This window comes from Saccopteryx leptura, chromosome 2 (genome assembly GCF_036850995.1).
Source record: "Saccopteryx leptura isolate mSacLep1 chromosome 2, mSacLep1_pri_phased_curated, whole genome shotgun sequence".
In the NCBI taxonomy this organism is placed as follows: Eukaryota; Metazoa; Chordata; class Mammalia; order Chiroptera; family Emballonuridae; genus Saccopteryx; species Saccopteryx leptura.
The window spans coordinates 326281400-326305672 of record NC_089504.1 but is presented as its reverse complement, the minus strand read 5'-3'; the positions used below and the strand labels follow the sequence as shown (position 1 = coordinate 326305672).

Genomic DNA, 24273 nt, shown 5'->3' with positions numbered 1-24273 from the left:
GCCAGCAACCATGGGATCATCTCTGATTACACGCTCAAGCTGGTGAGCCCATGCTCAAGCCAGCGACCTCGGGGTTTCGAACCTGGGTCCTCTGCATCTCAGTCCAATGCTCTATCTATTGTATCTCCGCCTGGACAAGCTAAAAACTAGTTTTAATACTAAAATATTTATAAACAAAATAATATACCGTCTGGGATGTGCGTCAATGTAATCCAGTTGAGCTGGGAAGGGAGTAGCAGAGACAAATGGCACTAGATTGGCTATATGTTGACAACTACTGGAGCCAGATGATGGATGTATGGGGGTTATTTACACTATTATTTCTACTTTTGTATATAGTATTTGAATACTCTCACAATAAAAAGGGGAAAAACTACTAAACTACTGTTTTTCTGGGGAAAAAGAAAGCTAGTAGGCATTTAACCACTCTTCTCCCACCTTCAAAGTCCCACGTTTATGTCACAGTAATAAAGAGAAACTAACAAATATACCCATGTATTTATTTACAGAACTTCACATAAAACACATTATCTCTCCCATTTATATAAATACACAAACAAAAATATCCATGTATTTACCGAACTTCACATAAACACACTATTACCACTCCTATTTATATAAATACACACACACACACAGTCACACTTGTTCAAGGCTCAAGACCACCTACATGCATGACTTTCAATGAACTTGTCGTGTTCCACTGGCCCCACAATTCTTGCAAATCGCCTCATTGTTTCATAAAGGTCTTGGACCTCCTTGGGATATCGCCGTTCCATTACTACAGAGAAAGTAAAACACAACCATGTCGCAGAGAATATGAGAATCCCTAAGTTTTCTGCATATATTTTACAAGAAGTAAAATGGAAGGACATTATTCCTAACCTCACATGACTAGTTCACCCATGACAGGAAGCAAACAGGAAAGCTAAGAATGCAAAACACTAATCATAATAACAGCATCACAATGACTATCACACAGGGCCGTTATCACTGGAGATCACCTGCACTACTGAGCACTCTGATGACCTCCACGCCTCACTATCTCTTTTCTTCATCTGCACAGGGGCAGGAATTGCTGGCAGTAACGGGTAAGACAATTAAAAGGCAGTTTATGCATTCTTAGAAACAATATTAGGCCAATTTTCTGGTATTAACTTCTGCAGGAAAACAATAAATGTGCAGATACGATAAAAGTATAGTCTCTTGTATGCCTCATCAAAAATCTTCCTACCTATACGTACTCAAATGAGGTATATAGTATTTCTTCACTAAACTAAATTACCACACTTAATTTACTACTAATGAAGTTATACTTTGATAACTATCATATACCATATTTCCCTGGGTATAAGACGCACCCTTTTCCAAAAAATTTGGGGTCTAAAAACTGAGTGTATCTTTTTTTTTGTTTGTTTTTGTTTTTGTTTTTACAGAGACAGAGAGTGAGTCAGAGAGAGGGATAGACAGGAACAGACAGACAGGAACGAAGAGAGATGAGAAACATCAATCATTAGTTTTTCATTGCGCGTTGCAACACCTTAGTTGTTCATTGATTGCTTTCTCATATGTGCCTTGACCGCGGGCCTTCAGCAGACCGAGTAACCCCTTGCTGGAGCCAGCGACCTTGGGTTCAAGCTGGTGGGCTTTTGCTCAAACCAGATGAGCCCGCACTCAAGCTGGTGACCTCGGGGTCTCGAACCTGGGTCTTCCACATCCTAGTCCGACGCTCTATCCACTGCGCCACTGCCTGGTCAGGCAAACTGAGTGTTTCTTATACAGTGGTTGTAGCATTTCAAATGCTATAGATGGAACTGAGGACGAGGCAATATATGAAGCCAGTGATTTGTCATCAGACACAGATAGGACAAGCTAATGGATGGGAGCTGTGACAATGTAGAGGAGTTCTATGAATGTTTTTTTTGTTTTTTTTTAGAGGGACAGAGAGTGAGTTAGAGAGAGGGACAGACAGACAGGAATGGAGAGAGATGAGAAGCATCAATCATCAGTTTTTCGTTGTGACACCTTAGTTGTTCATTGATTGCTTTCTCATATGTGCCTTGACCATGGGCCTTCAGCAGACTGAGTAACCCCTTGCTCGAGCCAGCGACCTTCGGCTGAAGCTGCTGAGCCTTGCTCAAACCAGATGAGCCCGTGCTCAAGCTAGCAACCTTGGGGTCTCGAACCTGGGTCTTCCGCATCCCGGTCAGACGCTCTATCCACTACGCCACCGCCCGGTCAGGCACAGGACACATTCTTATCCACAAATTCCTTGATGGGCAGCCACAGACAGATTATTTTCATTATTAACCCTCTCCCTTCCTCACCTCTTACTACAGGGAAAATATAGAAAAATTGAAAGCATGATTTTAAAATTTGATGGAGAAAAAAAAAACTCTCTGCCTACCATTTTAAGGTTACATGTACATTCAGTATAATGGCCATTGGAAACCTCTGAAACCACATTCCCCATGCCACTTCTTTCTCAGAAGCAGCCTACAGTTAAAAGAATAATAAGGCTAGACTGACCTCTCTCCACCAGCTGAGATTACAATATAAGAAAGAGTCAAGGTCTACTATACATAAAGGCTAAAAACCCAAGAACTATTATAGAAAGCCCAGGAATTCAGAGGACCCCATTACTGAGGCTACAGAACATGACCAATTATTGTCTACAGAAAGGGCAAGGGAAATCTGCTGCAGAATTACATTTGCAAACCCACAGCTCTCGTGAGGATGAGGTTCAACAGAAGTTTCTACTCTGCCAGAAGGAGTATAAATTGATATAACATCTTCTGTAAAGTAACCTAGCAGCAAGTGTCAAGGGTTTTTAATGATCATATTCTTTGACCCATTAATTCCACTTTTGGCAGTCTACGTAAAAAAAACTAAACATAGACAAAGTTTTATGCACAAACAAGTTCATCACGGCATTATTTTTAATGATTAAAAAAGTTAAAATATGCTAAATATCTAATAATGAAAGGCAGGTTAAGCATGTTAAGCATATTATATACAGGGTAGGACAAAAATAGGTTTATAGTTGTGAGTACACAAAACAGTTTATTCTTGTATTATTATTACTTTTTAATTTTTTAAAAGATTTTATTTATTGATTTTAGAGAGAGAAAAAAGAGAAAGAGAGAGAAAGGTGGGGTAGGAATAGGAAGCATAAACTCGTCGTAGTCGCTTCTCGTATGTGCCTTGACCTGGTAAGCCTGGGGTTTCAAACTGGTGAGCTCAGCATTCCAAGTCAATGCTCTATCCACTGTGCCACCACAGGTCAGGCTATTGTATTATTATTTATTAATTTAAAATTATTTTCCATTTAAACACCTGTAAACCTACTCTTGCCCCACCCTGTATTATTAGTTATTGAATTATTTTTCATACAAACAACTGTAAACCTACTTTTGCTCCACCCTGTATTTATGTGTGTGTGTATATATATACACACACACACACACACACACACACACACACAACATATTATGTAACTGTTAAAAGCCACATCCTCAAAACACCACAATCACTTGAAAAATGTGTAATGAAAAGTGAAAAACTAAAGGACATAGACTGTAACAACATATTTATGATCATGAATCTATTAAAAGACAACCCATGACTAACTGACCTGAACCCCACAGGGGCCCTGAGTGTTAAAACCTGTAAGAGTCTGCCTGACCAGGTGGTGGCGCAGTGGATAGAGCGTTGGACTGGGATACGGAGAACCCAGGTTCAAGACCCCGAGGTCGCCAGCTTGAGCTCAGGTTCATCTAGTTTGGGCAAAGCTCACCAGCTTGGACCCAAGGTCGCTGGCTCAAGCAAGGGGTTACTCGGTCTGCTGAAGGCCCACGGTCAAGGCACATATGAGAAAGCAATCAATGAACAACTATGGTGTCGCAACAAAAAACTGATGATTGATGCTTCTCATCTCTCTCTGTTCCTGTCTGTCTATCCCTATCTATCCCTCTCTCTGTCTCTGTAAAAAAAAACACAACCCTAAAAAACCTGTAACAGTCTATCAAACAGGATATGAACCACAATTATTATTAGGTACCCATACCAAAAAAAAAGAGAGAGAGAGAGAGAGTATTGTGACATACAACTATTATAAACATTTTATAAACATTTTAATTTAAATATTACAATTATTCTGAGATTATCATTCTTATTTGCTGAAGACACTCTACAGTGGAAAAGAAAAAGTACAGGGGGAAAAAAAAAAGTACAAGGACTCTCTATGATCAGCCTAGGGACCGCCAATATTTAAAATGGTAAGGTCAAAGTTAGCATTATAAAAGAATCCTCAGCCCTGGCTGGTTTGCTCAGTAGTAAAGCATCAGCCTGGCATGTGGATGTCCCAGGTTAGATTCCCAGTCAGGGCACACAGGAAAAGTGCCCATCTGCTTGTCCACCCCTCTACCCCTCTCGCTTCTCTCTCTCTCTCTTCTCCTCCTGTAGCCATGGCTCGATTGAGCGAGTTAGCCCTGGGTGCTGAGGATGGTCCCATGGCCTCCGCCTCAGGTGCTAAGAGCTCAGCTGCTGAGCAATGGAGCTCTGCCCAAGATGGGCAGAGCATCGCTTCCTAGTGGGCTTGCCATGTAGATTGCGGTTGGGGCGAATGTGGGGAATCTGTCTCTCTGCCTCCCTACTTCTCACTGAATAAAAAAAAATTACTCATAGGTTTATAATCAACATCATACAATGTTAAATGTCATTTTTGTGTTGTTTGTCTTCTATGGTACAAAATAGAAAAATCACTTTCTGTTTTCCATAAAAATTTTTACAACCTGGTGAGCAAGGTTATGTTTAACACGTAGTTCCAAAACACAACCCTATCCAGTTCCAGAAAATGATTCATTATTACTCGTGAGGTAATTACTATACTGATTTTAAAAAAAGAATTCTCATGCAAATGTTGTTGACTATACTTAACTCTTACTATTGATATTCAATAGAATCTACTTTAAGACATTATCTATTTGTCTGTCTATCATATATCTATCTATTGCCTTGAAGACTTTTTACCTTGGAGAGTCTGACCTAATTAATCTGGGGTGATACCCAGGTATCAGAATTCTTTAACACTTCCTAGGTGATAATAATATTCAACTTCGATTAAGAACTAACTACTACCATAAATGATTTAATGTTGGGAGAAATTTTAAAATAAAGAAAACAGGTAATACTTACACTGAAACTTCCTAAGGTTGATTAATCCATGATCTCTTATAATTCTAGAATGAAAATCACAATAATGTTTGCTACAGTTAGTTTTACATTTAATGTCTCCCACATCCAGCTCTTATTAGACACCCTCAAGACTTTGAGCTGAAATATCAAGATCCAAAGAAGTCACTCCCCACAACATTCTGCAGGTCAGTTAGTCGCTAACACCATTTTGGGCCCTCAAGCATCATACAGTTTTCCACTTCTTGGGCTTAGCAGACTCTCAGTAAGCGTTTTCTGGATGAATGAATAAATCACTTACAAATATAGAAAAACATATATTTATAACTTAAGATGAAACCGAAGGGAATCTGTGTTCAGCTTAGGAAATTTAAGGAAATTTAAAGGAAACCTGTTAACCATAAAAAGGGCACCATGATCACACATTCAACACTCACAACTGCAGATTCACATTATGCTTTGAAATGATTTGAAATAAATATTGTGCATGTTTAATTTTTTTAATTAAAATTTTTTTTTTAAATTTTATTTATTCAGTTTTAGAGAAGAGAGAGAGAGACAGAGAGGGAGAGAGAGGAGAGAGAGACAGAAAGAGAGAAGGGGGGAGAAGCTGGAAGCATCAACTCCCATATGTGCCTTGACCAGGCAAGCCCAGGGTTTCGAACCGGTGACCTCAGCATTTCCAGGTTGAGGCTTTATCCACTGAGCCACCACATGTCAGGCCAATATTGTGCATGTTTAATGGAAGGGCATCATAAAACATAATATTTAATAGCAGCTTCAACAACTGAGTTCTATAGTATTGTAATACTCTCTAGCTCTAATTGTGGGTTTTAAGCAAAACAGAATTTAAGTAAACCATGCAGAGTTGTGTGGAACCTCTGATTTATACCAGAGGCATTCAGGACCAGCAATGAATCTGCTCACAGGAGCAGCTGGGGAAGCTTCTTCAGCACTTCTCAGAAGCTAACGCCAGACAAGCAGATAGTAAGCTTTACTTTAGGTCACATCTTGGTCCCTCAACAGTGCCTCCCAATTTCCTCAATACAGTAGTTCCCCAGTTCCATTCCTTTTTATTGTTGTGGTGCTGCTGTGTCTCTAGTTAGCAACACCACATGTTAGTGACATGCCTACACCTACACACACACACACACACACACACACACACACACACACACACACTCTCTCTCTCTCTCTCTCTCTCACACACACACAATCTCTGCATACCCTTCTCTGACAAGTTAAAAGTCTCTGTGATCTACCAGGAGTCTGGGATCCATAATTTCTCAATCTGAATGTATGTTTTTTGTTCTGTTGCAAAGAGAAGGAATACCAAGAGTGCCTGAAACTTGCTCAAAGTTTCCTTTGAAATCCTTTTCGATAAAAGACTTCTCATAAAAGAAATAAGCAATTAGAATGAGAACATTTAAAAAAGCATATCAATGTAATAGCATCTTGAATTTATCTTGTTCCTTTTTTTCTTAAAACAGCGCACCTATTAGTCATTGGTCATCAATACTTCAAGAAAGGTTAAGAAAGAGGTAAAGCAAGCAAACAAACAAAAAACCCTGACAGGTATGATTATTCCCATTTGACAGATGGAAAAGTTGAGATTAAAGAAGTGTCTTCCGCAAGGTCACATAATAAGCCAGAACTTGAACACTCTTATGAGCTATATGTGTATGAGGTTAGTAGCTAAAAGAAGGTGAGATATAGTTTTCTGTACTTACTTTTTCCGCCTTTGTCTCTCTTTTAACCTGGAATGGTAGATATCTACTACAGCCATCTTCAGAGCTATAAACAAATAAACACACACACACACATATATATAAATAAAGCCAAGACAAAAATAAATCTTTTCCCCCAACTTTGAACCTCATATTGCTAATTTTTCCACACTCACTCACTGGTTTAGGAAATTTGTTTCTTGGAAATAAAAATATCCTAGGATACTGAATTTCCTCTATCAGTGAATTATAGTCATGTTCTTTTTTTCCCTATGTATATTTATATAGCATTACCCTCCAGATAACAATTTCTGCTTTTTATTTAACACCTCTTTTGGCCATGCCTTGTTACGTATTATCACTAGCTTTCATATAACAGTTCAACACAGGGGCTAGAAATTATAGCTGTTAGAGTAGACATAAAAATGAATGTTGACTGTGGTTATAACTGCACAGGAGTAAGTCCAGGGACAATGTCAAAACAAGACTGATATGAACAGGATGCAGCAGAGACGTTTTCCCAGAGTTTTAGCGGTTTTCAGTTGGAGAACAGCAACTATTTAAGGGGTAGTTTTGTATTCAATAGTGAAAAGTTCCATTAACAACCTCAAAGCCGTGCCCTAGTTGGCTGCCCATATCCCAGTCCTTCCCTGGCTTTAGTTTCACGTTAAAGATGTGGGAATTAGAAGAAAAGAGTCATTGGATAACAAAAAGTTTTCATCAGTACAACAGTCCTGGTTCTCTTTCTTTCCTTGGCCAGTTTTTCCATCTTCAGAATTCCTCCGGGTTCTAGCTCTTTTCAACTCTCACCTAATTCCTAGAAACTCATCTATGTCTACGGTTCTTAGTACCATCAAAATATATAATCTCAAACTCAAATATCTATTAAGCTCCAGACCCTATCATATCTCTACTCATGTAGTCTTCAGTTGTAAATTTATCTACTACCTCTTTCCCATCCTCAAAACTCTTCTGTTGGTTAATAGCATTACAGTACAGCTTCTCATCTAAGACAAAAAAGTCAATCTGGAAACTCCCTCCCTCTCTCCATATCTAGTCAGTCAGTGAATCTTATCTATATTTAATGCTTCAATCTCTTTTAAATTTATCTCTTCCTCTTCATCCCCAATCTTTCTCCTTAACTCTGGCATCTTGTCTCACCTAAATCACTGCACCCACTCTTTTAATGACTCCATTCCTACCTCATTCCAATCCATCCCCTTCAAATAATATTACAGTACTGTTTTAGAACACAACCCAGTGATGTAATCCCCCCACTTATAATTCTTTAGTGGCTTCTCAACCACTTACAGGAGTTCAAACTCTTACATATTATATAAGACCTCCTTTGGTCTTGATTCTGCCCATCTTTACCGTCTTGCTTCTTACCATTCCCCCATATGCCTTATACCCCACGCACACAAAACAACCTGCTCAAGATCACATAGCCGTTAAGTACATGGCTGGGATCCAAACCTAGATTGCCTGGTTCCAGAGCCTTGAGTAGAAAAGGCACTGAAACTGCTCAGTGTGTTCACTTTCTCTGTGTTGGTTTAATGTTTTAAATCTGGCTCAACTGAAAAACAAATGTATATTTTTAAAAAATCTCAGAAGTAAAAACTCCCACAGGTTTTTTATAGTTTGAAAACCTCTAGAGTTAAAAAAAAAATGAAGACCAATTATTAACAACTCTAGGCCTGACCTGTGGTGGCACAGTGGACAGACTGTTGACTTGGAATGCCAGGTCACTGGTTCGAAACCCTGAGCTTGCTGGGTCAAGGCACATACGAGAAGCAACTATTTTTTGTCACCTCCCCCTCCTCTCTCTGTAAGATCAATAAAATCTTTTAAAAAAAATATTAACAACTCTAGAAAAAAATATGAGGAATGCATAACTTAGCATTATGCCACATTAAACCATTCTTCTCATCTGTAATCTATGAATTCTGAAGAAATGTTAAGATTTAATAATTGCAGTGGATTCTGGAACTATCCTTATAACTTACCTACTTAATTAAGCATTTTATAAGTTGAAAGTTTGGTGGTTTTAATTACTGAATATATTCACAAAAGAAAGAGGCCCTATAGCACAACACATGATCTAATGTGTCCTCTAAAAAACTAAAATACATTATTCAAATGTTAGGTAACATCATTTCTAATACACAGCAGCCTTCACAACAAAGAATTTGGTTGTGCATGACATACACTTCTTCCAGGATAGAAAGCTTCATTTAAAAATACAGCCTCTGTAATACTAATAAAAACATCAATCCAATCTTATCCAAAGAATGTGAAATATAAGTTTCAGTTTAGCTCATGGGGGCAATGAGTCAGCACAGATTTATACATTGTTTGTATAACTCTTAAATCTTGTTTTCCAAAGGATAAGTGAGATGTGCTCTAGATGAATCTCTTCTCTCAACTCCATATCCAGCTACCTTTCCATGCAGTAGTCTCTGAGGGCACCTCCATGGAACAGTTTGAAACCCATACTTCTGCTGGAAATAGTTTTAGGGTAGGGAAAGAAATGGAACCAATAAGAAAGAGAACAGAACACCCTGGCTAGTTAGAATCACCATTTCTTTCACTACATGAAAGGAAACAAAAGTTGAGCAACTTGCTCAAACCGTTTGAGCCATGGCTGTGGGAGAGAAAGAGAAAGAGAGAGAAGGCAGAGAGAGAGAGAGAGAGAGAGAGAAGGGGTAGGGCTGGAAAAGCAGATGGTTGCTTCTCAGTGTGCTCTGACTAGGAATCAAACCTGGGACTTATACATGCTGGGCTAAGGCTCTACCACTGAGCCAACTGGCCAGGGCCAGGTCTGAGAGTTTGTGTGTGTGTGTGTGACAGAGACAGAGAGAGACAGAGAGGGACATATAGGGACAGACAGAAAGAAACGGAGAGAGATGAGAAGCATCAATTCTTCGTTGCGGCACCTTAGTTGTTCAAGTTGTTCATTGATTGCTTTCTCATATGTGCCTTGACTGGGGGCTACAGCAGACCGAGTGACCCCTTGCTCAAGCCAGCAACCTTAGGCTCAAGCTGGTGAGCCTTGCTCAAACCAGATAAGCCCGCACTCAAGCTGGCGACCTCGGGGTTTCCAACCTGGGTACTCCGTGTCCCAATCAGACACTCTATCCACTGCACCAACACCTGGTCAGGCAGGTGATGAGATTTAAATCTCAGGCAGGTCTGAGATTTAAGGCAATGATTTTCAATTTTTTTTTGGATAAAAGAACTCTTTTTACAAATAAACTCTTTCTTGATTTATAGGGTAGTTCCATTTGAAAGCCCGGGTACCATAGAATAACCCATACTCTGCCAGTGTTTTAAGATTTCATTTATTGATTTTACAGAAAGAGGAAAGGGAGGGACAGTAAGAAGCAGCAACTTATAGTTGTTTCGCTTTAGTTGTTCACTGATTGCTTATTGTATGAGCCTTGACCGGGCAGCCCAGGGTTTCGAACCAGGGACCTTAGCATTCCAAGTCAGTGCTCTATCCACTGCATCACCACAGGCCAGGCGCTGCCAGTGTTTTCCAACAACTGCTGTGAAATAATAGGCTCTACAATGCTCTGCTGGTGGAGATGCACTTTACAGGCCTGTATGGTAGAAAGGCAGGTAAGAGGAGGGTGGAGTGGATGTGTCTTTGACATGTACCTAACATATGCCTTAGAGTGAATTCTCTTTCTTTTGACAAATAGAATCAGAAAGTCAATAGTTCAAGACAAAAAGAGAAACAAATATAATAGCTAAGTAAATAGGTAAAATACACTGAGTTATTTGTCACATTCCGGCTCTTTGTGTGCCTTATCTCATTTAGTCACCAAATAATGAAATGAGTTCAATAGTAAAGAAACACTTTGATGATACAGTGAAAATCACTGCTAATTCTGACAAAGTATTTTTGTAATTTTTCTAAGACACTAACTTACCATGTTGTTTCCTGAAATTTGTGTGGGAATGACTTAATTAAAACAAAAAAATAAATAAACTAAAGAAACTGTGTTACCAAAAAAAATTCTATAAATATATACTGCTGATAATTGGTTATACAGCTTGATCATTCAAACATGAACAACTGACTCTGGTTAATGAGGGAAGGAAAGAAACACATAGAAACAAATGAGAGGAGAAATGGAATTCTCTCAGAGAAAAATTTCTATTTGAAACTATCTCCTTTCTTTATAAAGCACACTCAGAGCCCTGGCCAGCTGGCTCAGCGGCAGAGCTTCATTCAGCCAGCGTGTGGAAGTCCCAGGTTTAATTCCAGGTCAGAGAATGTAGGAGGATCAACCACCTACTTCTCCAACCCCCAATCCCTCCTTCCTGCAGCCAAGGCTCGCATAGTTTCAGTAAGTTGGCCCCAGGCACTGAGGATGGATCCATGGCCTCGCCTCAGTAGCTAAAAAGCGTGGTTGCCTAGCAATGGAGCAATGGCTCCAGATGGGCAGAGCATCGCCTAATAGGGGGCTTGCGGGGGTAGATCCCAGTTGGGGCGCATGCAGGAATCAGTCTCTGCCTTCCCACCTCTCGCTTAATAATAAATAAATAAATAAATGCACACTCAGACTGCAGAAATTATAAGATCTTATAATTATAAGATCTTAACTGCACAGCCAACTCAGGGAGGACCATGCCACAGCAGGCAGAGCAGAAATAACAGGGCGGACAGGCAGGAACGTGAATCTGCAGTACAGTGGGCTAACAAAGAACTAGAGATCATTAAAAACAAACAAACAAATGAACCATAACCCCTGTCACCTATCCACTGATGTAAGGCCTCCGAAATCTCCAAAATCTCCGAAATCTCAGCCATGGGGAGAGAGAATAGTCTCCTCAGGATAATACTGAGGACTGATAACAAAGTTTCCAAATGGCTGGCCTTAAAATATTTCAAGAAGTGTGCAGAAGTCAGAGGCAGCTCCTTCCCACTGCAATGTATTTCTGACATTGTTCAAAATAGCTGGCAATATGTTTCTGTTTTCTCGACAGAAGGCACTTACTGTCTGCTTGGCAAGAAAAGCAAGTCAGAGGCCTTAACTGCAGGGAAGCCAATCAAAAGCCTTATGTCAGCCACACAAGTCCAAACCTGTGACTCAGGTATTCCCAATAGGCAAAGCTTTTTAAAAGTCATCCCCCACCCCACCACGCCCAAGCTTTGGACAAGATGTACACAATCAGTTCTGCAAAGGAAAAAAGACTACATGACCTAAAGGTTCAAGTCAGCAACTAGGAGACCTTGAGCAAGTTCCTGAACTCCTTTGTACATTACCCCGAATGTAAAATGGGAAAATACCTAGTCTACTTCTCAGGAATGTGGTTAAGCCATAGGAGACAACAAATGTGAAATGTCACCCCCCTACAAAAGCAACAAAAATGTAATGTTGCAAAGATAATTAGTACAGTATTAAAATCATAGATTCTGGAGATGGCTCCGTCACTTGCAGGTTACATGACCTCAGGCAAGTTACTTGTTATTTCCATTTCTCAATTTCCGTGTCTATAAAATGAGAATAATACTAATGCCCAACTCACAGAATTTTGTGAGGATTAAATAAATTCATACGTGTGAAGGGCTTAAAATGGTACGTGACAAACAGTGCTGTATGTATTGGCTATTACTAATAGCATTTATGTCTAAAATGTCCTAAGCATAAAATAGTCAAGTCACTACTAAGGGTAGGGTCCTACCAAAAGGTGAGTGTACTCAGAAATTAGGCTGGACCTCTGATCGACTAACTGTAAAAGGATCTAAAGATTGACAATATGGGCCAAAGGTGGGGGAAAAGTGGGGGGGGGGGGGATCAATGCTTGGATAAAAAATTTTGCTGAAATTACCTTTCCAAATAAAGAGAAAATAACCAGTTTTAATGGGCAACCCTAAGAGATGTTGAAAACAAACCGAACATACAGGAAGGAGGTTATACTGCCTCTTGCTTGCTTGGATTATGAGACAGCAATGGTTAAAAGATGTTGCATCCAGGATTTCAGAACCTGTGAATCTCTGGGGAAGAGGTGTCCACAAATTAAGGAGAGATTTTCCTAAATGGAAGCTGATGGTGAGTAATATTCTCACAAAAAGGGAAACATACACTGCGTCTGCATGGAAATTCCCACAATACACCATGACACAGAGAGTGTCAGGGTTAGGAGTCCTCTGCATCTCTGTTGAACCCATAATTGCTGCTTATTTCAATAAAATACAAGGAAGTGTCATTTAGGGATCCCAGAACTTCCTTATTTTCTTCCTCAGACACTGCTTCACTTGTCGAAGCTTCTCTGGGCCCTTTCTAAAAGTCTCTGGTGGTTGGAATGCAATTTATTGTCCCTCCACTGTGTCTCAGGTCTCTATAATGGACCATTCAAACCCATTTTATTAGATAAATTCTATGAATCATAGCAAAAGTCTTTGGGTAAGGAAAAGGGCTTGGTGGCATCCATTGATCTTTTAGGATGGAATATGAAAAAAAATCCCAGCCAAGCAAAACAGTTTGCTTCCTTCCAGTAGTTACAAGTGAGGGAACATAAAAGGAATGTTGCTAATGTTCAGTAATGTTAAGAGTATAATGTCATAATGGAATGGTAATAACATCACCCTGAATTATGTACCATCTTTCATTGGAGACATTTATACTCTCTGACTAATCAGAGTCACCCTTCTTTTTTGGCAGAAGACACAAAGAAACAATAAGCAAGATCCTAAGGACTTGCCCATGATCACCCAGTGACTCACTCAAAGGCGAGTCCAAGGTTGAATCAGTGTTTGGATTTGCACAAAATACATGTCCCTTTACCTGTTCTAGGTGTGCTCCTTCTCATTCCTTCCTGAGTCTCCTTGGGCTCCTGGTCCCCTTACAGTGAGTGCTCAGAAAGAAACTGCCCACCCTGGGGACAACGTGCCCTACAGGACAGTGAGTCATGCTGCCAGAAGAGCTAAGAACTCAGAGCCATAAACAGGGCATCTCTTTGTGGCACCAGCAAGTCATCCCTCTTGTGTTGTAAAACCTCTTTAAAATGTTATCACCTTTTCTATAGCACTCATCTCAACATCTTACAGTTCACCAGTAGAGAGAGAAGGAAAGGGGAGGCAGGGATAATTTATGTTCTCTTAAAGCTACTTATGTGCAACAATAACTGATGCTTCGGTTCTAGTTTAAGTGAACTAGAATCAAGTGACTAACATGGCCATAGAAGTTGTAGAAAGAGCACAAATAATGAAGTATGTTAGAGGTTTGAAATGCTAACCGAAATGAAAATTGTTAATCAATTGCTTCTTTGTGATTTTTTTTTCTTCTGCTCTCACTTAACTACAGAGAGTAGCACAAGTGCACCAGAACAAATGACAGATCCTGCTTCTATGAAGAATGAAGGGTGACATTAAATACCAACCATTACTACAGTTTTCTTAATCATGTTGAGGCTTAAGAATGAAGACCTTGGATTAGGGCCCAGAGAAGTGACTCAGCAAGTCTCTTACACAGTTTAGCCATTATTGACATTAGAGATTCTGACTTCCAAAAGTTTACTACTTTTGAACACTATCTAAAAGGGTAACATTTATAAAGGTGCATTTTATATCTCTGTATTCTGGAAGAGAAAGATAGAAGCCAGGGAACACCATTTTAATTAAAGCTGGTATATATGGACAAATACTGAACGGCTATCTGCATACTACCTTCGAGGGAAGAACACAAGATGAGAAAAGACAAGAACATCAGTTACCCAGGGTTGAAAAGAAGAGATTGGCATGATGACTGAACAAATACAATGACTCTTGTGAGTGCTAAATTAGTTTGCTTTCAGGCTTTCCTCTTTTAGTTCAATCTGCGTCACTCTTGACTTTCCTTCAAGTCGTGTGGGAGAAGAGAAATGAAATTTTGCAAAGAAAACTGCTCAGGAAATATGTAGAGAAAAATTCTAAAGGTAAATTTTTTTATGAGGACTCTTTCTTTGTCCTAAGTCTGGTATAACAAACACACAGGCAGCTCTTCTGTGGAGAAAAGGATCAAGTTCCTCTTGTAGTGACAGAGTAGCAGTTAATGCCACATGAAAACTTGATTTATACGAGGATTCTGCTTGTCTTTCCTGCCTGGAATATAGATTTAAGAAAAACAAAGAAAATGCTGTTTGGGGAATACCAAATCCAAGGGAGCATTATTCATATTATTCATATTGTATCATATTCCATTCTGGACTGAAATGAAAGAGAAGACTGGGAATTACTTTATACATGCAGTTCACTGAAAACAGAAAGAGGGATAGAAAAAGAGATTCAACCAAAGTCTAACCACCCATTTTTAAGAGCCCTGTTGGCATTAACCATCTATGTTATAACACAAGAGTTGATACAAATCCTTAGAGGGCTAATCTTGGATGAGAATTCAGATACGTTAAAAATTCAACTATTCCGAGAAACAAGAAATGCCTAATCTTGGTCTAAAAATCCTCAAAGAATTTTCATTCTTTACCCCTGGAAAATTTCGGGTAACAAATTATAGTGAACACCTAGTATCGGCAGTTGCTACCGATATCCCAAGGTCTTCATACTGACTCCCTCCCTTTTTTTATTTATTGATTTCAGCAAGGTGGAGGGCAAGAGAAGTAGGGAGAGGGAGAGGGGGAGAGAGACAGGAACGTTGAGCTGTTCTATGTCCCCTGACTGGAGATCGAACCAGCAAACTCTGCACTTTGGGATGATGCTCTAACCAACAAAGCGATCTGGCCAGGGTCCTTAATCCTTTCCTTCTAAGGAGGCAGTGAGGGTCAGTTAACCAATTACCTCAGTGTAGACTTACCTCAATCAATAGAAAGATCACCTAGTCCAGTGGTCAGCAAACTCATTAGTTAACAGAGCCAAATATCAACAGTACAAAGATTGAAATTTCTTTTGAGAGCCAAATTTATTTATTTTTTTGTATTTTTCTGAAGCTGGAAATGGGGAGAGACAGACAGACTCCCGCATGCACCCGACCAGGATCCACCCGGCATGCCCACCAGGGGCGACGCTCTGCCCACCAGGGGGCGATGGATGCTCTGCCCCTCCGGGGCATCGCTATGTTGCAACCAGAGCCACTCTAGCGCCTGAGGCAGAGGCCACAGAGCCATCCCCAGCGTCCAGGCCATCTTTGCTCCAATGGAGCCTCGGCTTCGGGAGGGGAAGAGAGAGACAGAGAGGAAGGAGAGAGGGAGGGGTGGAGAAGCAGATGGGCGCTTCTCCTGTGTGCCCTGGCCAGGAATCGAACCCGGGATTTCTGCACACCAGGCTGACGCTCTACCACTGAGCCAACTGGCCAGGGCTGAAAGCCAAATTTTTAAAACTATATAGGTAGGCACATTCCTTATCAAGGTAGCGCCTGCACGTGGTATTTTGTGGAAGAGCCACACTCAAGGGGCCAAAGAGCCGCATGTGGCTCGCAAGCCGCAGTTTGTTGCCCAGGGACCTAGTCCAAGGAATGGGATATTCCCAACTACCATCATATAATCAACACTCATCATCAGCATAAACAACCTTTTTCATTGTGGTCAAAACCCAACAACAAGGTAAGTCCAGCAACTTAATCACTAGATTTTGAGTCTCATCAAGGGCAGGGGATGTGTTTTATTCATCTTTATATTCCCAGCCCCCAACACAATGTCATCACACAGTTTGCAATGAATAAAAACATTTGTTGAAACAAAATGTTACCATGTAAAATGTCCGAGTCATCTTCAACAAAATCGATGTCTCTCAAATCCCACTCTGCGTAATTGTCAAACTCCTGTTTTGGGAAAAAAAAATTCCCACCCCAAACTTATCAGCTTTGAGTAATACTTTTACAGTAGCCATGTATTAGAAGCAAGCAGAAAATACAGAGGCAAATGCTCATTAAAAGTACTAAATGAGGGGTCCTATACTGCCCCTTCATTTGGAGTTAACCCTCAAGGACCCCTACCAGGACAACTTTGGCAGATGGATGTTACTCATATACCTTCATTTGGCAAACAGTCGTATGTCCACATTACAGTGGATACATATTCTGGATCTATAGTAACCTGTCAGAACAGGAGAGGCTGCTAAGCATGTTATAGCTCATTGTCTGTATGCATTGTTCTATTATTGGATTTCCTAAACTGGCTAAACTGAAAATGCTCCTGCATATGGAGCAAAAGCATTTACTGTATTTTGTCATGCTTACAATCTTTAAAGTTAAGGTATTATTAAAGTGTACTCAGCAAACATTTTAAGGTCAATTAAAAAAAAAAAATTTAAAAGGGGGGTAGTCATATCCTGGAACTCCTACAGGTCTACCATATCATGCTTCTTACTTAAAAAAAAAAAAAATTTACATTTCTTTTGAATGCTGATGAACAGGAGACATCAAATCTTTTTCGCCTGCAAACTACTACCTTCTTTATTAGATCCAGCTAATAACACTGTTTTGTCTTTTTCCAAATAGCTCCAGATATATGGGAAAGATTTATATAGGCGGATGGGGATCCTCAAACCCCTCAGCGAGATCTTCTGAGCATGGGCTTTTAAGATACCTGGAGGCAGAAAAAGCTCAATAGAGATCAGGGGAACTACCAGCTTTTAGGGTACACCCTTAAAGGACCCAATGCCCCAAAGGGGTCTCACAGGATGCCATCTGGGTCCTGCTTCAATAGTGGAAAGGAAGGTCATTGAGCTAAAGCCTGTCAGGCTTACATGCCTCTGCTGTGAGGAAACAGGGACACTGGAAGGTAGGCTTCCCCCTCGCTCCTCTAAGGGAGGGTTCAGTCTCTTCCAACCCTGATCCAGCCACCTATGACCTAACCTTGCCCAGAATGCTGGGGTTTGCCACTGAAGGCTGAAGGTGCCCAGGGCCGTCGGCCCCATCTATGACACTGTGGACGAGCCTAGGGTATTTCTTCCAAGAAGCAGGTAAACCGATCTCATTTGCACAAGGGCCACTTAACTATGTTTTGCCTGAATAGTCAGGTTTTTTATTCTTTCCTCAAAGATCTCTGTTGTGGGTGTTGATAGTCCTATTTTCTGCTGCTTTGCTTAATATATAGTGTTTCCTTTATCCCTCCTACCTCAATGCCCCACTCATATTTCAGGCCGGGACCTACTCCTACTTTAGAGCTCTCTTTCCCCCTTTTGCCAACTTCTATTATGAATCTACCTTTGCCACCCAGCTTAGTGTATCCCAAGGTTCTCTTTACCATGCCACAGTCGCAGAGCTCCAGGGAAAAGCAACCTGGTCTCATCTCTCCAGGCAGAGGAGAACAGAAGCTCCATATCCACGCATGCTGCAAATGGCCTTTCCAGTCTACCTGAATCATTACCAGCTAGAAGCAGCGGTCATTGGGACTTGGACATGAGCTGCAAAGTATAGAATGGTGGCAACAATTCCAGTGCCATGAGGACTTTTCCTGGATGTGGACTTTTCCTGGACTCCTGCTTCCTGTGACAGCTCCTAACAGACTAACTGTGGATGGGTTGCATTTTTCAGGAATTTGGCATGGTGATGGGGCCAACTTGGACTTGGTGAACATGTTAAGGACACTACTCTTTTATGGATTCTTGCTGTATTGGCCAAGAGTTTGCTTAAAGGCTTTTAAACACTGTAAAAAAAAAATAGAAGACTGGATAAAGAAGATGGGGCACATATACACCATGGTATACTATTCAGCTAGAGGAAATGATGATATCGGATCACTTATAGCAGAATGGTGGAATCTTGATAACATTGTGCAGAGTGAAATAAGTGAATCAGAAAAAAACAAGAGCTGCAGGATTCCATGCATTGGTGGGACATAGGGACGAGACTAAGAGACATGGACAGGCGTGGGGTGGTTACGGGGGGGTGGGGGGTGGGGGGGGAGGGGAAGAGGGAGAGGGGGAGGGGGAGGGGGTACAGAGAAGGCTGGATAGAGGGTGACGGAGGACGATCTGTCTTTGGGTGATGGGTATGCAACAGAACTAAATGAAAAGATAACCTGGAAATGTTTTCTTTGAATATATGTACCCTGATTTATTGATGTCACCCCATTAAAATAAAAATTTATAAAAAAAAAATTGTAAAAAATCTAGGTTGTACTAAAGACACATACCTTACTTATGTATTTAAAAACAAGTAAACTTTCTATCAGAAAAAAAAAAAATAGTACTAAATGGGGTACAAAGCCAGGACATTGCCATAAATAATAGTAAGTCATGGGGAAAATCTGAGAGGTTTTCAGGCAGGAGTGATAGTAAAAATGAGACCAGTTCACGAATAAAGCCAAAGCTATTGCTCTAAAAGTAAAAGGTAATCCCAGAAACTCTAACTCTGACTAGCTCTTCATATATGACCACTGTCTGCATTCATTCATCTATCTTTTCACTACCTTCTGAAAGCTCTCGTTATTCAATAACATTGCTTATATAGCTCAATGGGGAAATCTGTTCATATTCCATTCAATGAGTACAATTTGCAGGGAGAGTGTCTATGGTATGGCTTACAATATCTCTTGCTGTGGAAAAATTGCTGACCTGGGTGTGGCTAGCAAAATGGTTTGTAGCTTGCTGAACTTTCAACTTACCTCCAGGAGCCGTTATTGTGAATTAGATGACAAATCAAAAAACCTGCGACTACATTCTCATGGCTTTTAACTTCACAGCTGAACAAGGAGCATGTAGTTTTATATCCATTCATCATTCTTTATCTTATAAATACAGTAGAGGGGTCCACCGACTACACCCTCTGTGACAAATCCAGCCTGCTGCCTGTTTCTGTAAATAAAGTTTGCTGGAGCCCAGGCATGCTCATTTGTTTACATATTATCCACGCTGCTTTTGCAACAAGAGTGGCAAAGTTTAGCTGCAAAAAAGACTTTGTGGACTACAAAACCTAAAATATTTTCCATGTGGCTTTTAACAGAAAAAGTCTGCCAGCCCCGACATGGTACAACCTTGAGAGCCCCTAGGTGTGGAATGAGAACCAGTCTATAGAAACCCCACATCTACTAAGAAAATGGGAGCCAACACCAATGAAACACAAGAAACAGATTCTTGGTCTGAAGAACTTGTACTGTTCTACATGTGAAAATGTTTACACATGAGAAAAGGCACTCACGTAGAAGAAAATGTGTCTGCATAAGACTCTCTGAATGACAGTGTTTTGAAAATCTTTGTTAGAGGTATGGAACCTGTGGATAAGAGACACAAGCCAAATTAGAAACAAAAACAAGTCACTCCTACCTCAATGAAGTCGGCTCTAGCTGGCATATATCCTGCCATGTCCCGAGAGAGCATAGAGTCAAAGGTTGGTCGGGGAGGGTCATCTGCAGCTGGAAGAATTTAAGAGTTTTTCTTACTTACTTTATATTGGCCTTAAAAAAGTGACACAGAAATAGTCCTCATTTACACTCTGAAACAGCTTTGCCTGGGAAAAGACAGGGTCTGAGAGAATTGGTAAAATTTAAAAGGTTTTCATAAAGGGAAAAGTGAAAAAGATGAAGTATTATAGAAGGAAACAGACTGATTTCTTAAAAAGGAAATTACAAATTAGGGAATCCTTTAAATAAATATGGAAAAGTTTGCTCAGTCTTTGGCTTTTAAAATAAGAAAAAAATCAAGGATCTTTTCTTTAATATAATAGAACAATATGCGTTAGGACCAACCTCAATTTACAAACCTCATCTAACTGAGAGGGAAAAAAACCAAACAAAACTCCATTAGATTTGGCAGTTAGCCAGAACTGAGTCCCAGATCTTATATCCACTCACCCCTTAATATCCACTTGACCTTGCACAAATTACTTAAACGTTCTGAACCTGTTTACCTCGTGGGTAAAATAAGAGTACCTACTCTGCCTAGTTCACTGGGTTTCTAAGAGAACAAATGGTGGATTTGGGAACAGCACTAATATCCAAGTACATACTATCGAAATAGGAGGGGGTCATCAGGCTTTGAGTTAATCAGCTATGAAACTGTTTCTAGAGAGTAGGAGGGAGGAAGGGAAAACATTCTTATCTCATTACTTGTGCTCTGGGAGTCATTGAGGAAAGATGTGCATTTATAATTCATCATGGTTTGGTTATGTTTTGTTAAGAGACTCATGGGTCCCTCAGTCCCATGAGATTTTTTAAAAAGTGTGCCATTACTGCCACAGCCAAGCGAACAAAAGTAATAAATTGCTTCTCAGACATAACACTGAAATGATTAATAAATAATGATAATGAGTCAAATACTGGACTTCCTTAAGTAACTAAGATCTACAATCATAAACCCTCCAAAGGATTGTAAAAAGCCTTGTGTTCCAACAGCATGGAAAGTTCATTTTGCACATCTTACCTCATTGGAGCAAGCGTTAAAGTTAACTACTGTGTTAAAAAGTCTCAGAGGTAACTACACATTGGACCCAGGTGCCCTGTCATCCATTACAGAATTCTGACCTCTGGGAGATGTTCCCTCCTTGCCCCATTATGGCCCTGACTCTCAATAAAGGCCATGCCAACTCATCCTATCTTTTGTAAACTCATTAGCTGTCCAAGTCATCGAACCATTATTTATCTGTTATGCAACTGGGCCCAAATATGACCTAAGTATCTCTTTAAACAGGGCGCACTTACAGTGAAATGGAATGGCTGTGTCGGCAGTTTTTGCCTCCTCTGTCTGCTTCAGGTTCAGCAGGGTAGATGCAAACAGAGGGTTGTTGATGAAATGCTTCATATAGTGCTTCTCACACTCCTCCTTGGTCTTTGTACACATCTGATTGGCTACATCCTGCCTGGAGGAATGTGAGGAAAAGAGGAGGGAGTAATGCTTTCAACTATACATCATGATAAAAGCAAAGTCTATTCTTTCCAAATTTTAAGTCCCATCCACATAATGTCTGGACCTGGATATCTCCAAACTAATGTCCTGGATTTATCAGCTGAACAATAAGGCAAATATAAGCCTAATATTGGTATAATCTGATATTCGAAATTCTGCTACTCCAAGATTTAGAAACAATATCTGAAAAGTCCTTTCCTTTCCACCAAAAGAAGGGAAACATCAGTAGAAAACATTAAAAAAAATTTTTTTAGTCTATATGTCATTTATTTCTGCTCTGATCTTTTTTTCCTTTATTTTTATTTATTTGTTCATTTTAGAGAAGAGAGAGAGAAGAGAGAAGGGGAAAGAAGCAGAAAGAATCAACTCCCATATATGCCTTGACCAGGCAAGCCCACGGTTTTGAACCTGCGACCTCAGTGTTCCAGGTTGACGCTTGATCCACTGTACCACCACAGGTCGGGCCACTAGAAAACTTTAATTACCCTGTGGGCTGGGCCCCAGGGAAAGAATTGCTATATGTAATAACCCACTTCAGAACACATAAGATATACCTAACTATAGTTTTATGTGCATACTTTTGTATAGTTTACAAAGCATTTCACATGAACAAACTTTCTTTACTAGAGCTCTTATAACAGGCCAATCATAAGCTAGAAACATTTGCAACATAGTTTAATATTTATTTATTTATTAACTTTTAAAGAGGAGAGAGAGAGAGAAAGAGGAGGGAGAAGCAGGAAGCACCTACTCATAGTAGTTGCTTCCTGTATATGCCTTGACTGGGCAAGCCCAGGGTTTCGAACCAGCGACCTCAGTGTTCCAGGTCCATGCTTTATTAACTGCGCCACCACAGGTCAGGCTGCAACACATTTTAAGTTAACCCTACTATTAACTGTGTGGTTATTAACTATTAACTATCTCAATTTCATAGATGATAGAATGAGCCCCAAAGACAGTAAGAAACTTGCTCAAGAACACAAAGCACAGAAGTGGCCAAGCCAGAATTTGCTCTCAAGACCCCTGACTCCTAGCCCAGACGATGAAAAGGCACAGATGACATTTCTCAAAGCCCCTCTAAACTCTATTCTACAGCACTTCACTTTTACTTCTAAGACATGACTATGCTCTGCTTGGTGTACTTCAACCATATATACATATATAGATAGATAGTTTTTATTCCCTTCCTAGACTATAAGCTTCTTGAGGGCAGGATAAATGTCATAATTCTTAACTCTAGCACCCTCACCATCAAGCTTAGTGCCTTACCCCCAGTGGATAGAGAAATAATAGTCTTTTTGTGGTCTTTGCTAGGAGGGAAGGGGGCCAGGGAAGATTAGCCCATCTTAGAGCATTAGAATGGCAAGTAAAAAATGAGGAACCAAGAAGGCCAAAGATGACTATCAAGTATCTCACAAATAATCACATTTTCTATCTTCTTTGGTGTTTCCTAAAATTCACAGTTTTTGTTATAGTAATAAATTTAAATGCTAAGTAAACAAATACCAACAAAATGTGACCTGAACTCAACTCTTCTTCTTCAGGCCCCTCAACATAGGGAGCAGTATAGTATATCCTATTAATATCAGGAAAGATTAGGAAGTCAAGACAGGGTAGCCTGACCAGGCAGTGGCGCAGTGGATAAAGCGTCGGACTGGGATGCAGAAGGACCCAGGTTCGAGACCCCGAGGTCGCCAGCTTGAGCACGGGCTCATCTGGTTTGAGCAAAAGCTCACCAGCTTGGACCCCAAGTCGTTGGCTCGACCAAGGGGTTACTCGGTCTGCTGAAGGCCCGCGGTCAAGGCACATATGAGAAAGCAATCAATGAACAACTAAGGTGTCGCAATGCACAACGAGACACTAATGATTGATGATTCTCATCTCTCCGTTCCTGTCTGTCCCTGTCTATCCCTCTGACTCTCTCTCTGTCTCTGTGAAAAAAAAAAAAAGACAGGGTGGATCTAGTTAAGAGGTTTTGTTTGTTTGTTTACAGAGAGAGAGAGAGAGAGAGAGAGTCAGAAAGAGGGATAGATGGGGACAGACAGGAACGGAGAGAGATGAGAACCATCAATCATTAGTTTTTCATTGCGATACCTTAGTTGTTCATTGATTGCTTTCTCACATGTGCCTTGACCGTGGGGCTACAGCAGACCAGGTAACCCCTTGCTTAAGCCAGCGACCTTGGGTCCAAGCTGGCGAGCTTCTGCTCTAACCAGATGAGCCCGCGCTCAAGCTGGCGACCTCGGGGTCTTGAACCTGGGTCCTCCACATCCCAGTCTGACACTCTATCCACTGCGCCACCGCCTGGTCAGGCTAATTAAGAGTTCTTTCCTAACAAGCTACGTGATCACGAGAAATCATTTCAAGTCCCTACGCTTGCGATTCTTCATGAACAAAATATATTAATAATGTCTCTGCTATCTAGTTCACAAAATGGTATCATCAGTATCAAAGCATTCCCAAAGGATAAAAATGAGAGTGGTAATATTATTAAGTGTTGGTTCCACATAGTGCAACAGCAATGATTGCTGTTCAGTTCTGCCAAACTTGGACTAAAGAAGGTACTTG

At 40.4% G+C, this 24273-nt stretch overlaps 1 protein-coding gene across 3 annotated transcripts in view; it reads right to left on the bottom strand.

Annotated features, from left to right (window-relative positions):
* TADA2A (transcriptional adaptor 2A) overlaps positions 1–24273 on the bottom strand; it is a 58822-nt gene that overhangs the window by 12856 nt on the left and 21693 nt on the right. For 2 of the 3 annotated variants that reach the window (XM_066363222.1, XM_066363223.1), the window contains 6 exons: positions 21501–21658; positions 20128–20216; positions 16609–16681; positions 6924–6987; positions 5197–5240; positions 671–781 (listed from right to left, as the gene is read on the bottom strand). In XM_066363222.1, coding sequence (XP_066219319.1) covers positions 671–781; positions 5197–5240; positions 6924–6987; positions 16609–16681; positions 20128–20216; positions 21501–21658 — 539 coding nt within the window. The remainder of the gene's footprint in view (positions 1–670; positions 782–5196; positions 5241–6923; positions 6988–16608; positions 16682–20127; positions 20217–21500; positions 21659–24273) is intronic. The other variant, XM_066363224.1, reaches the window with a different exon arrangement.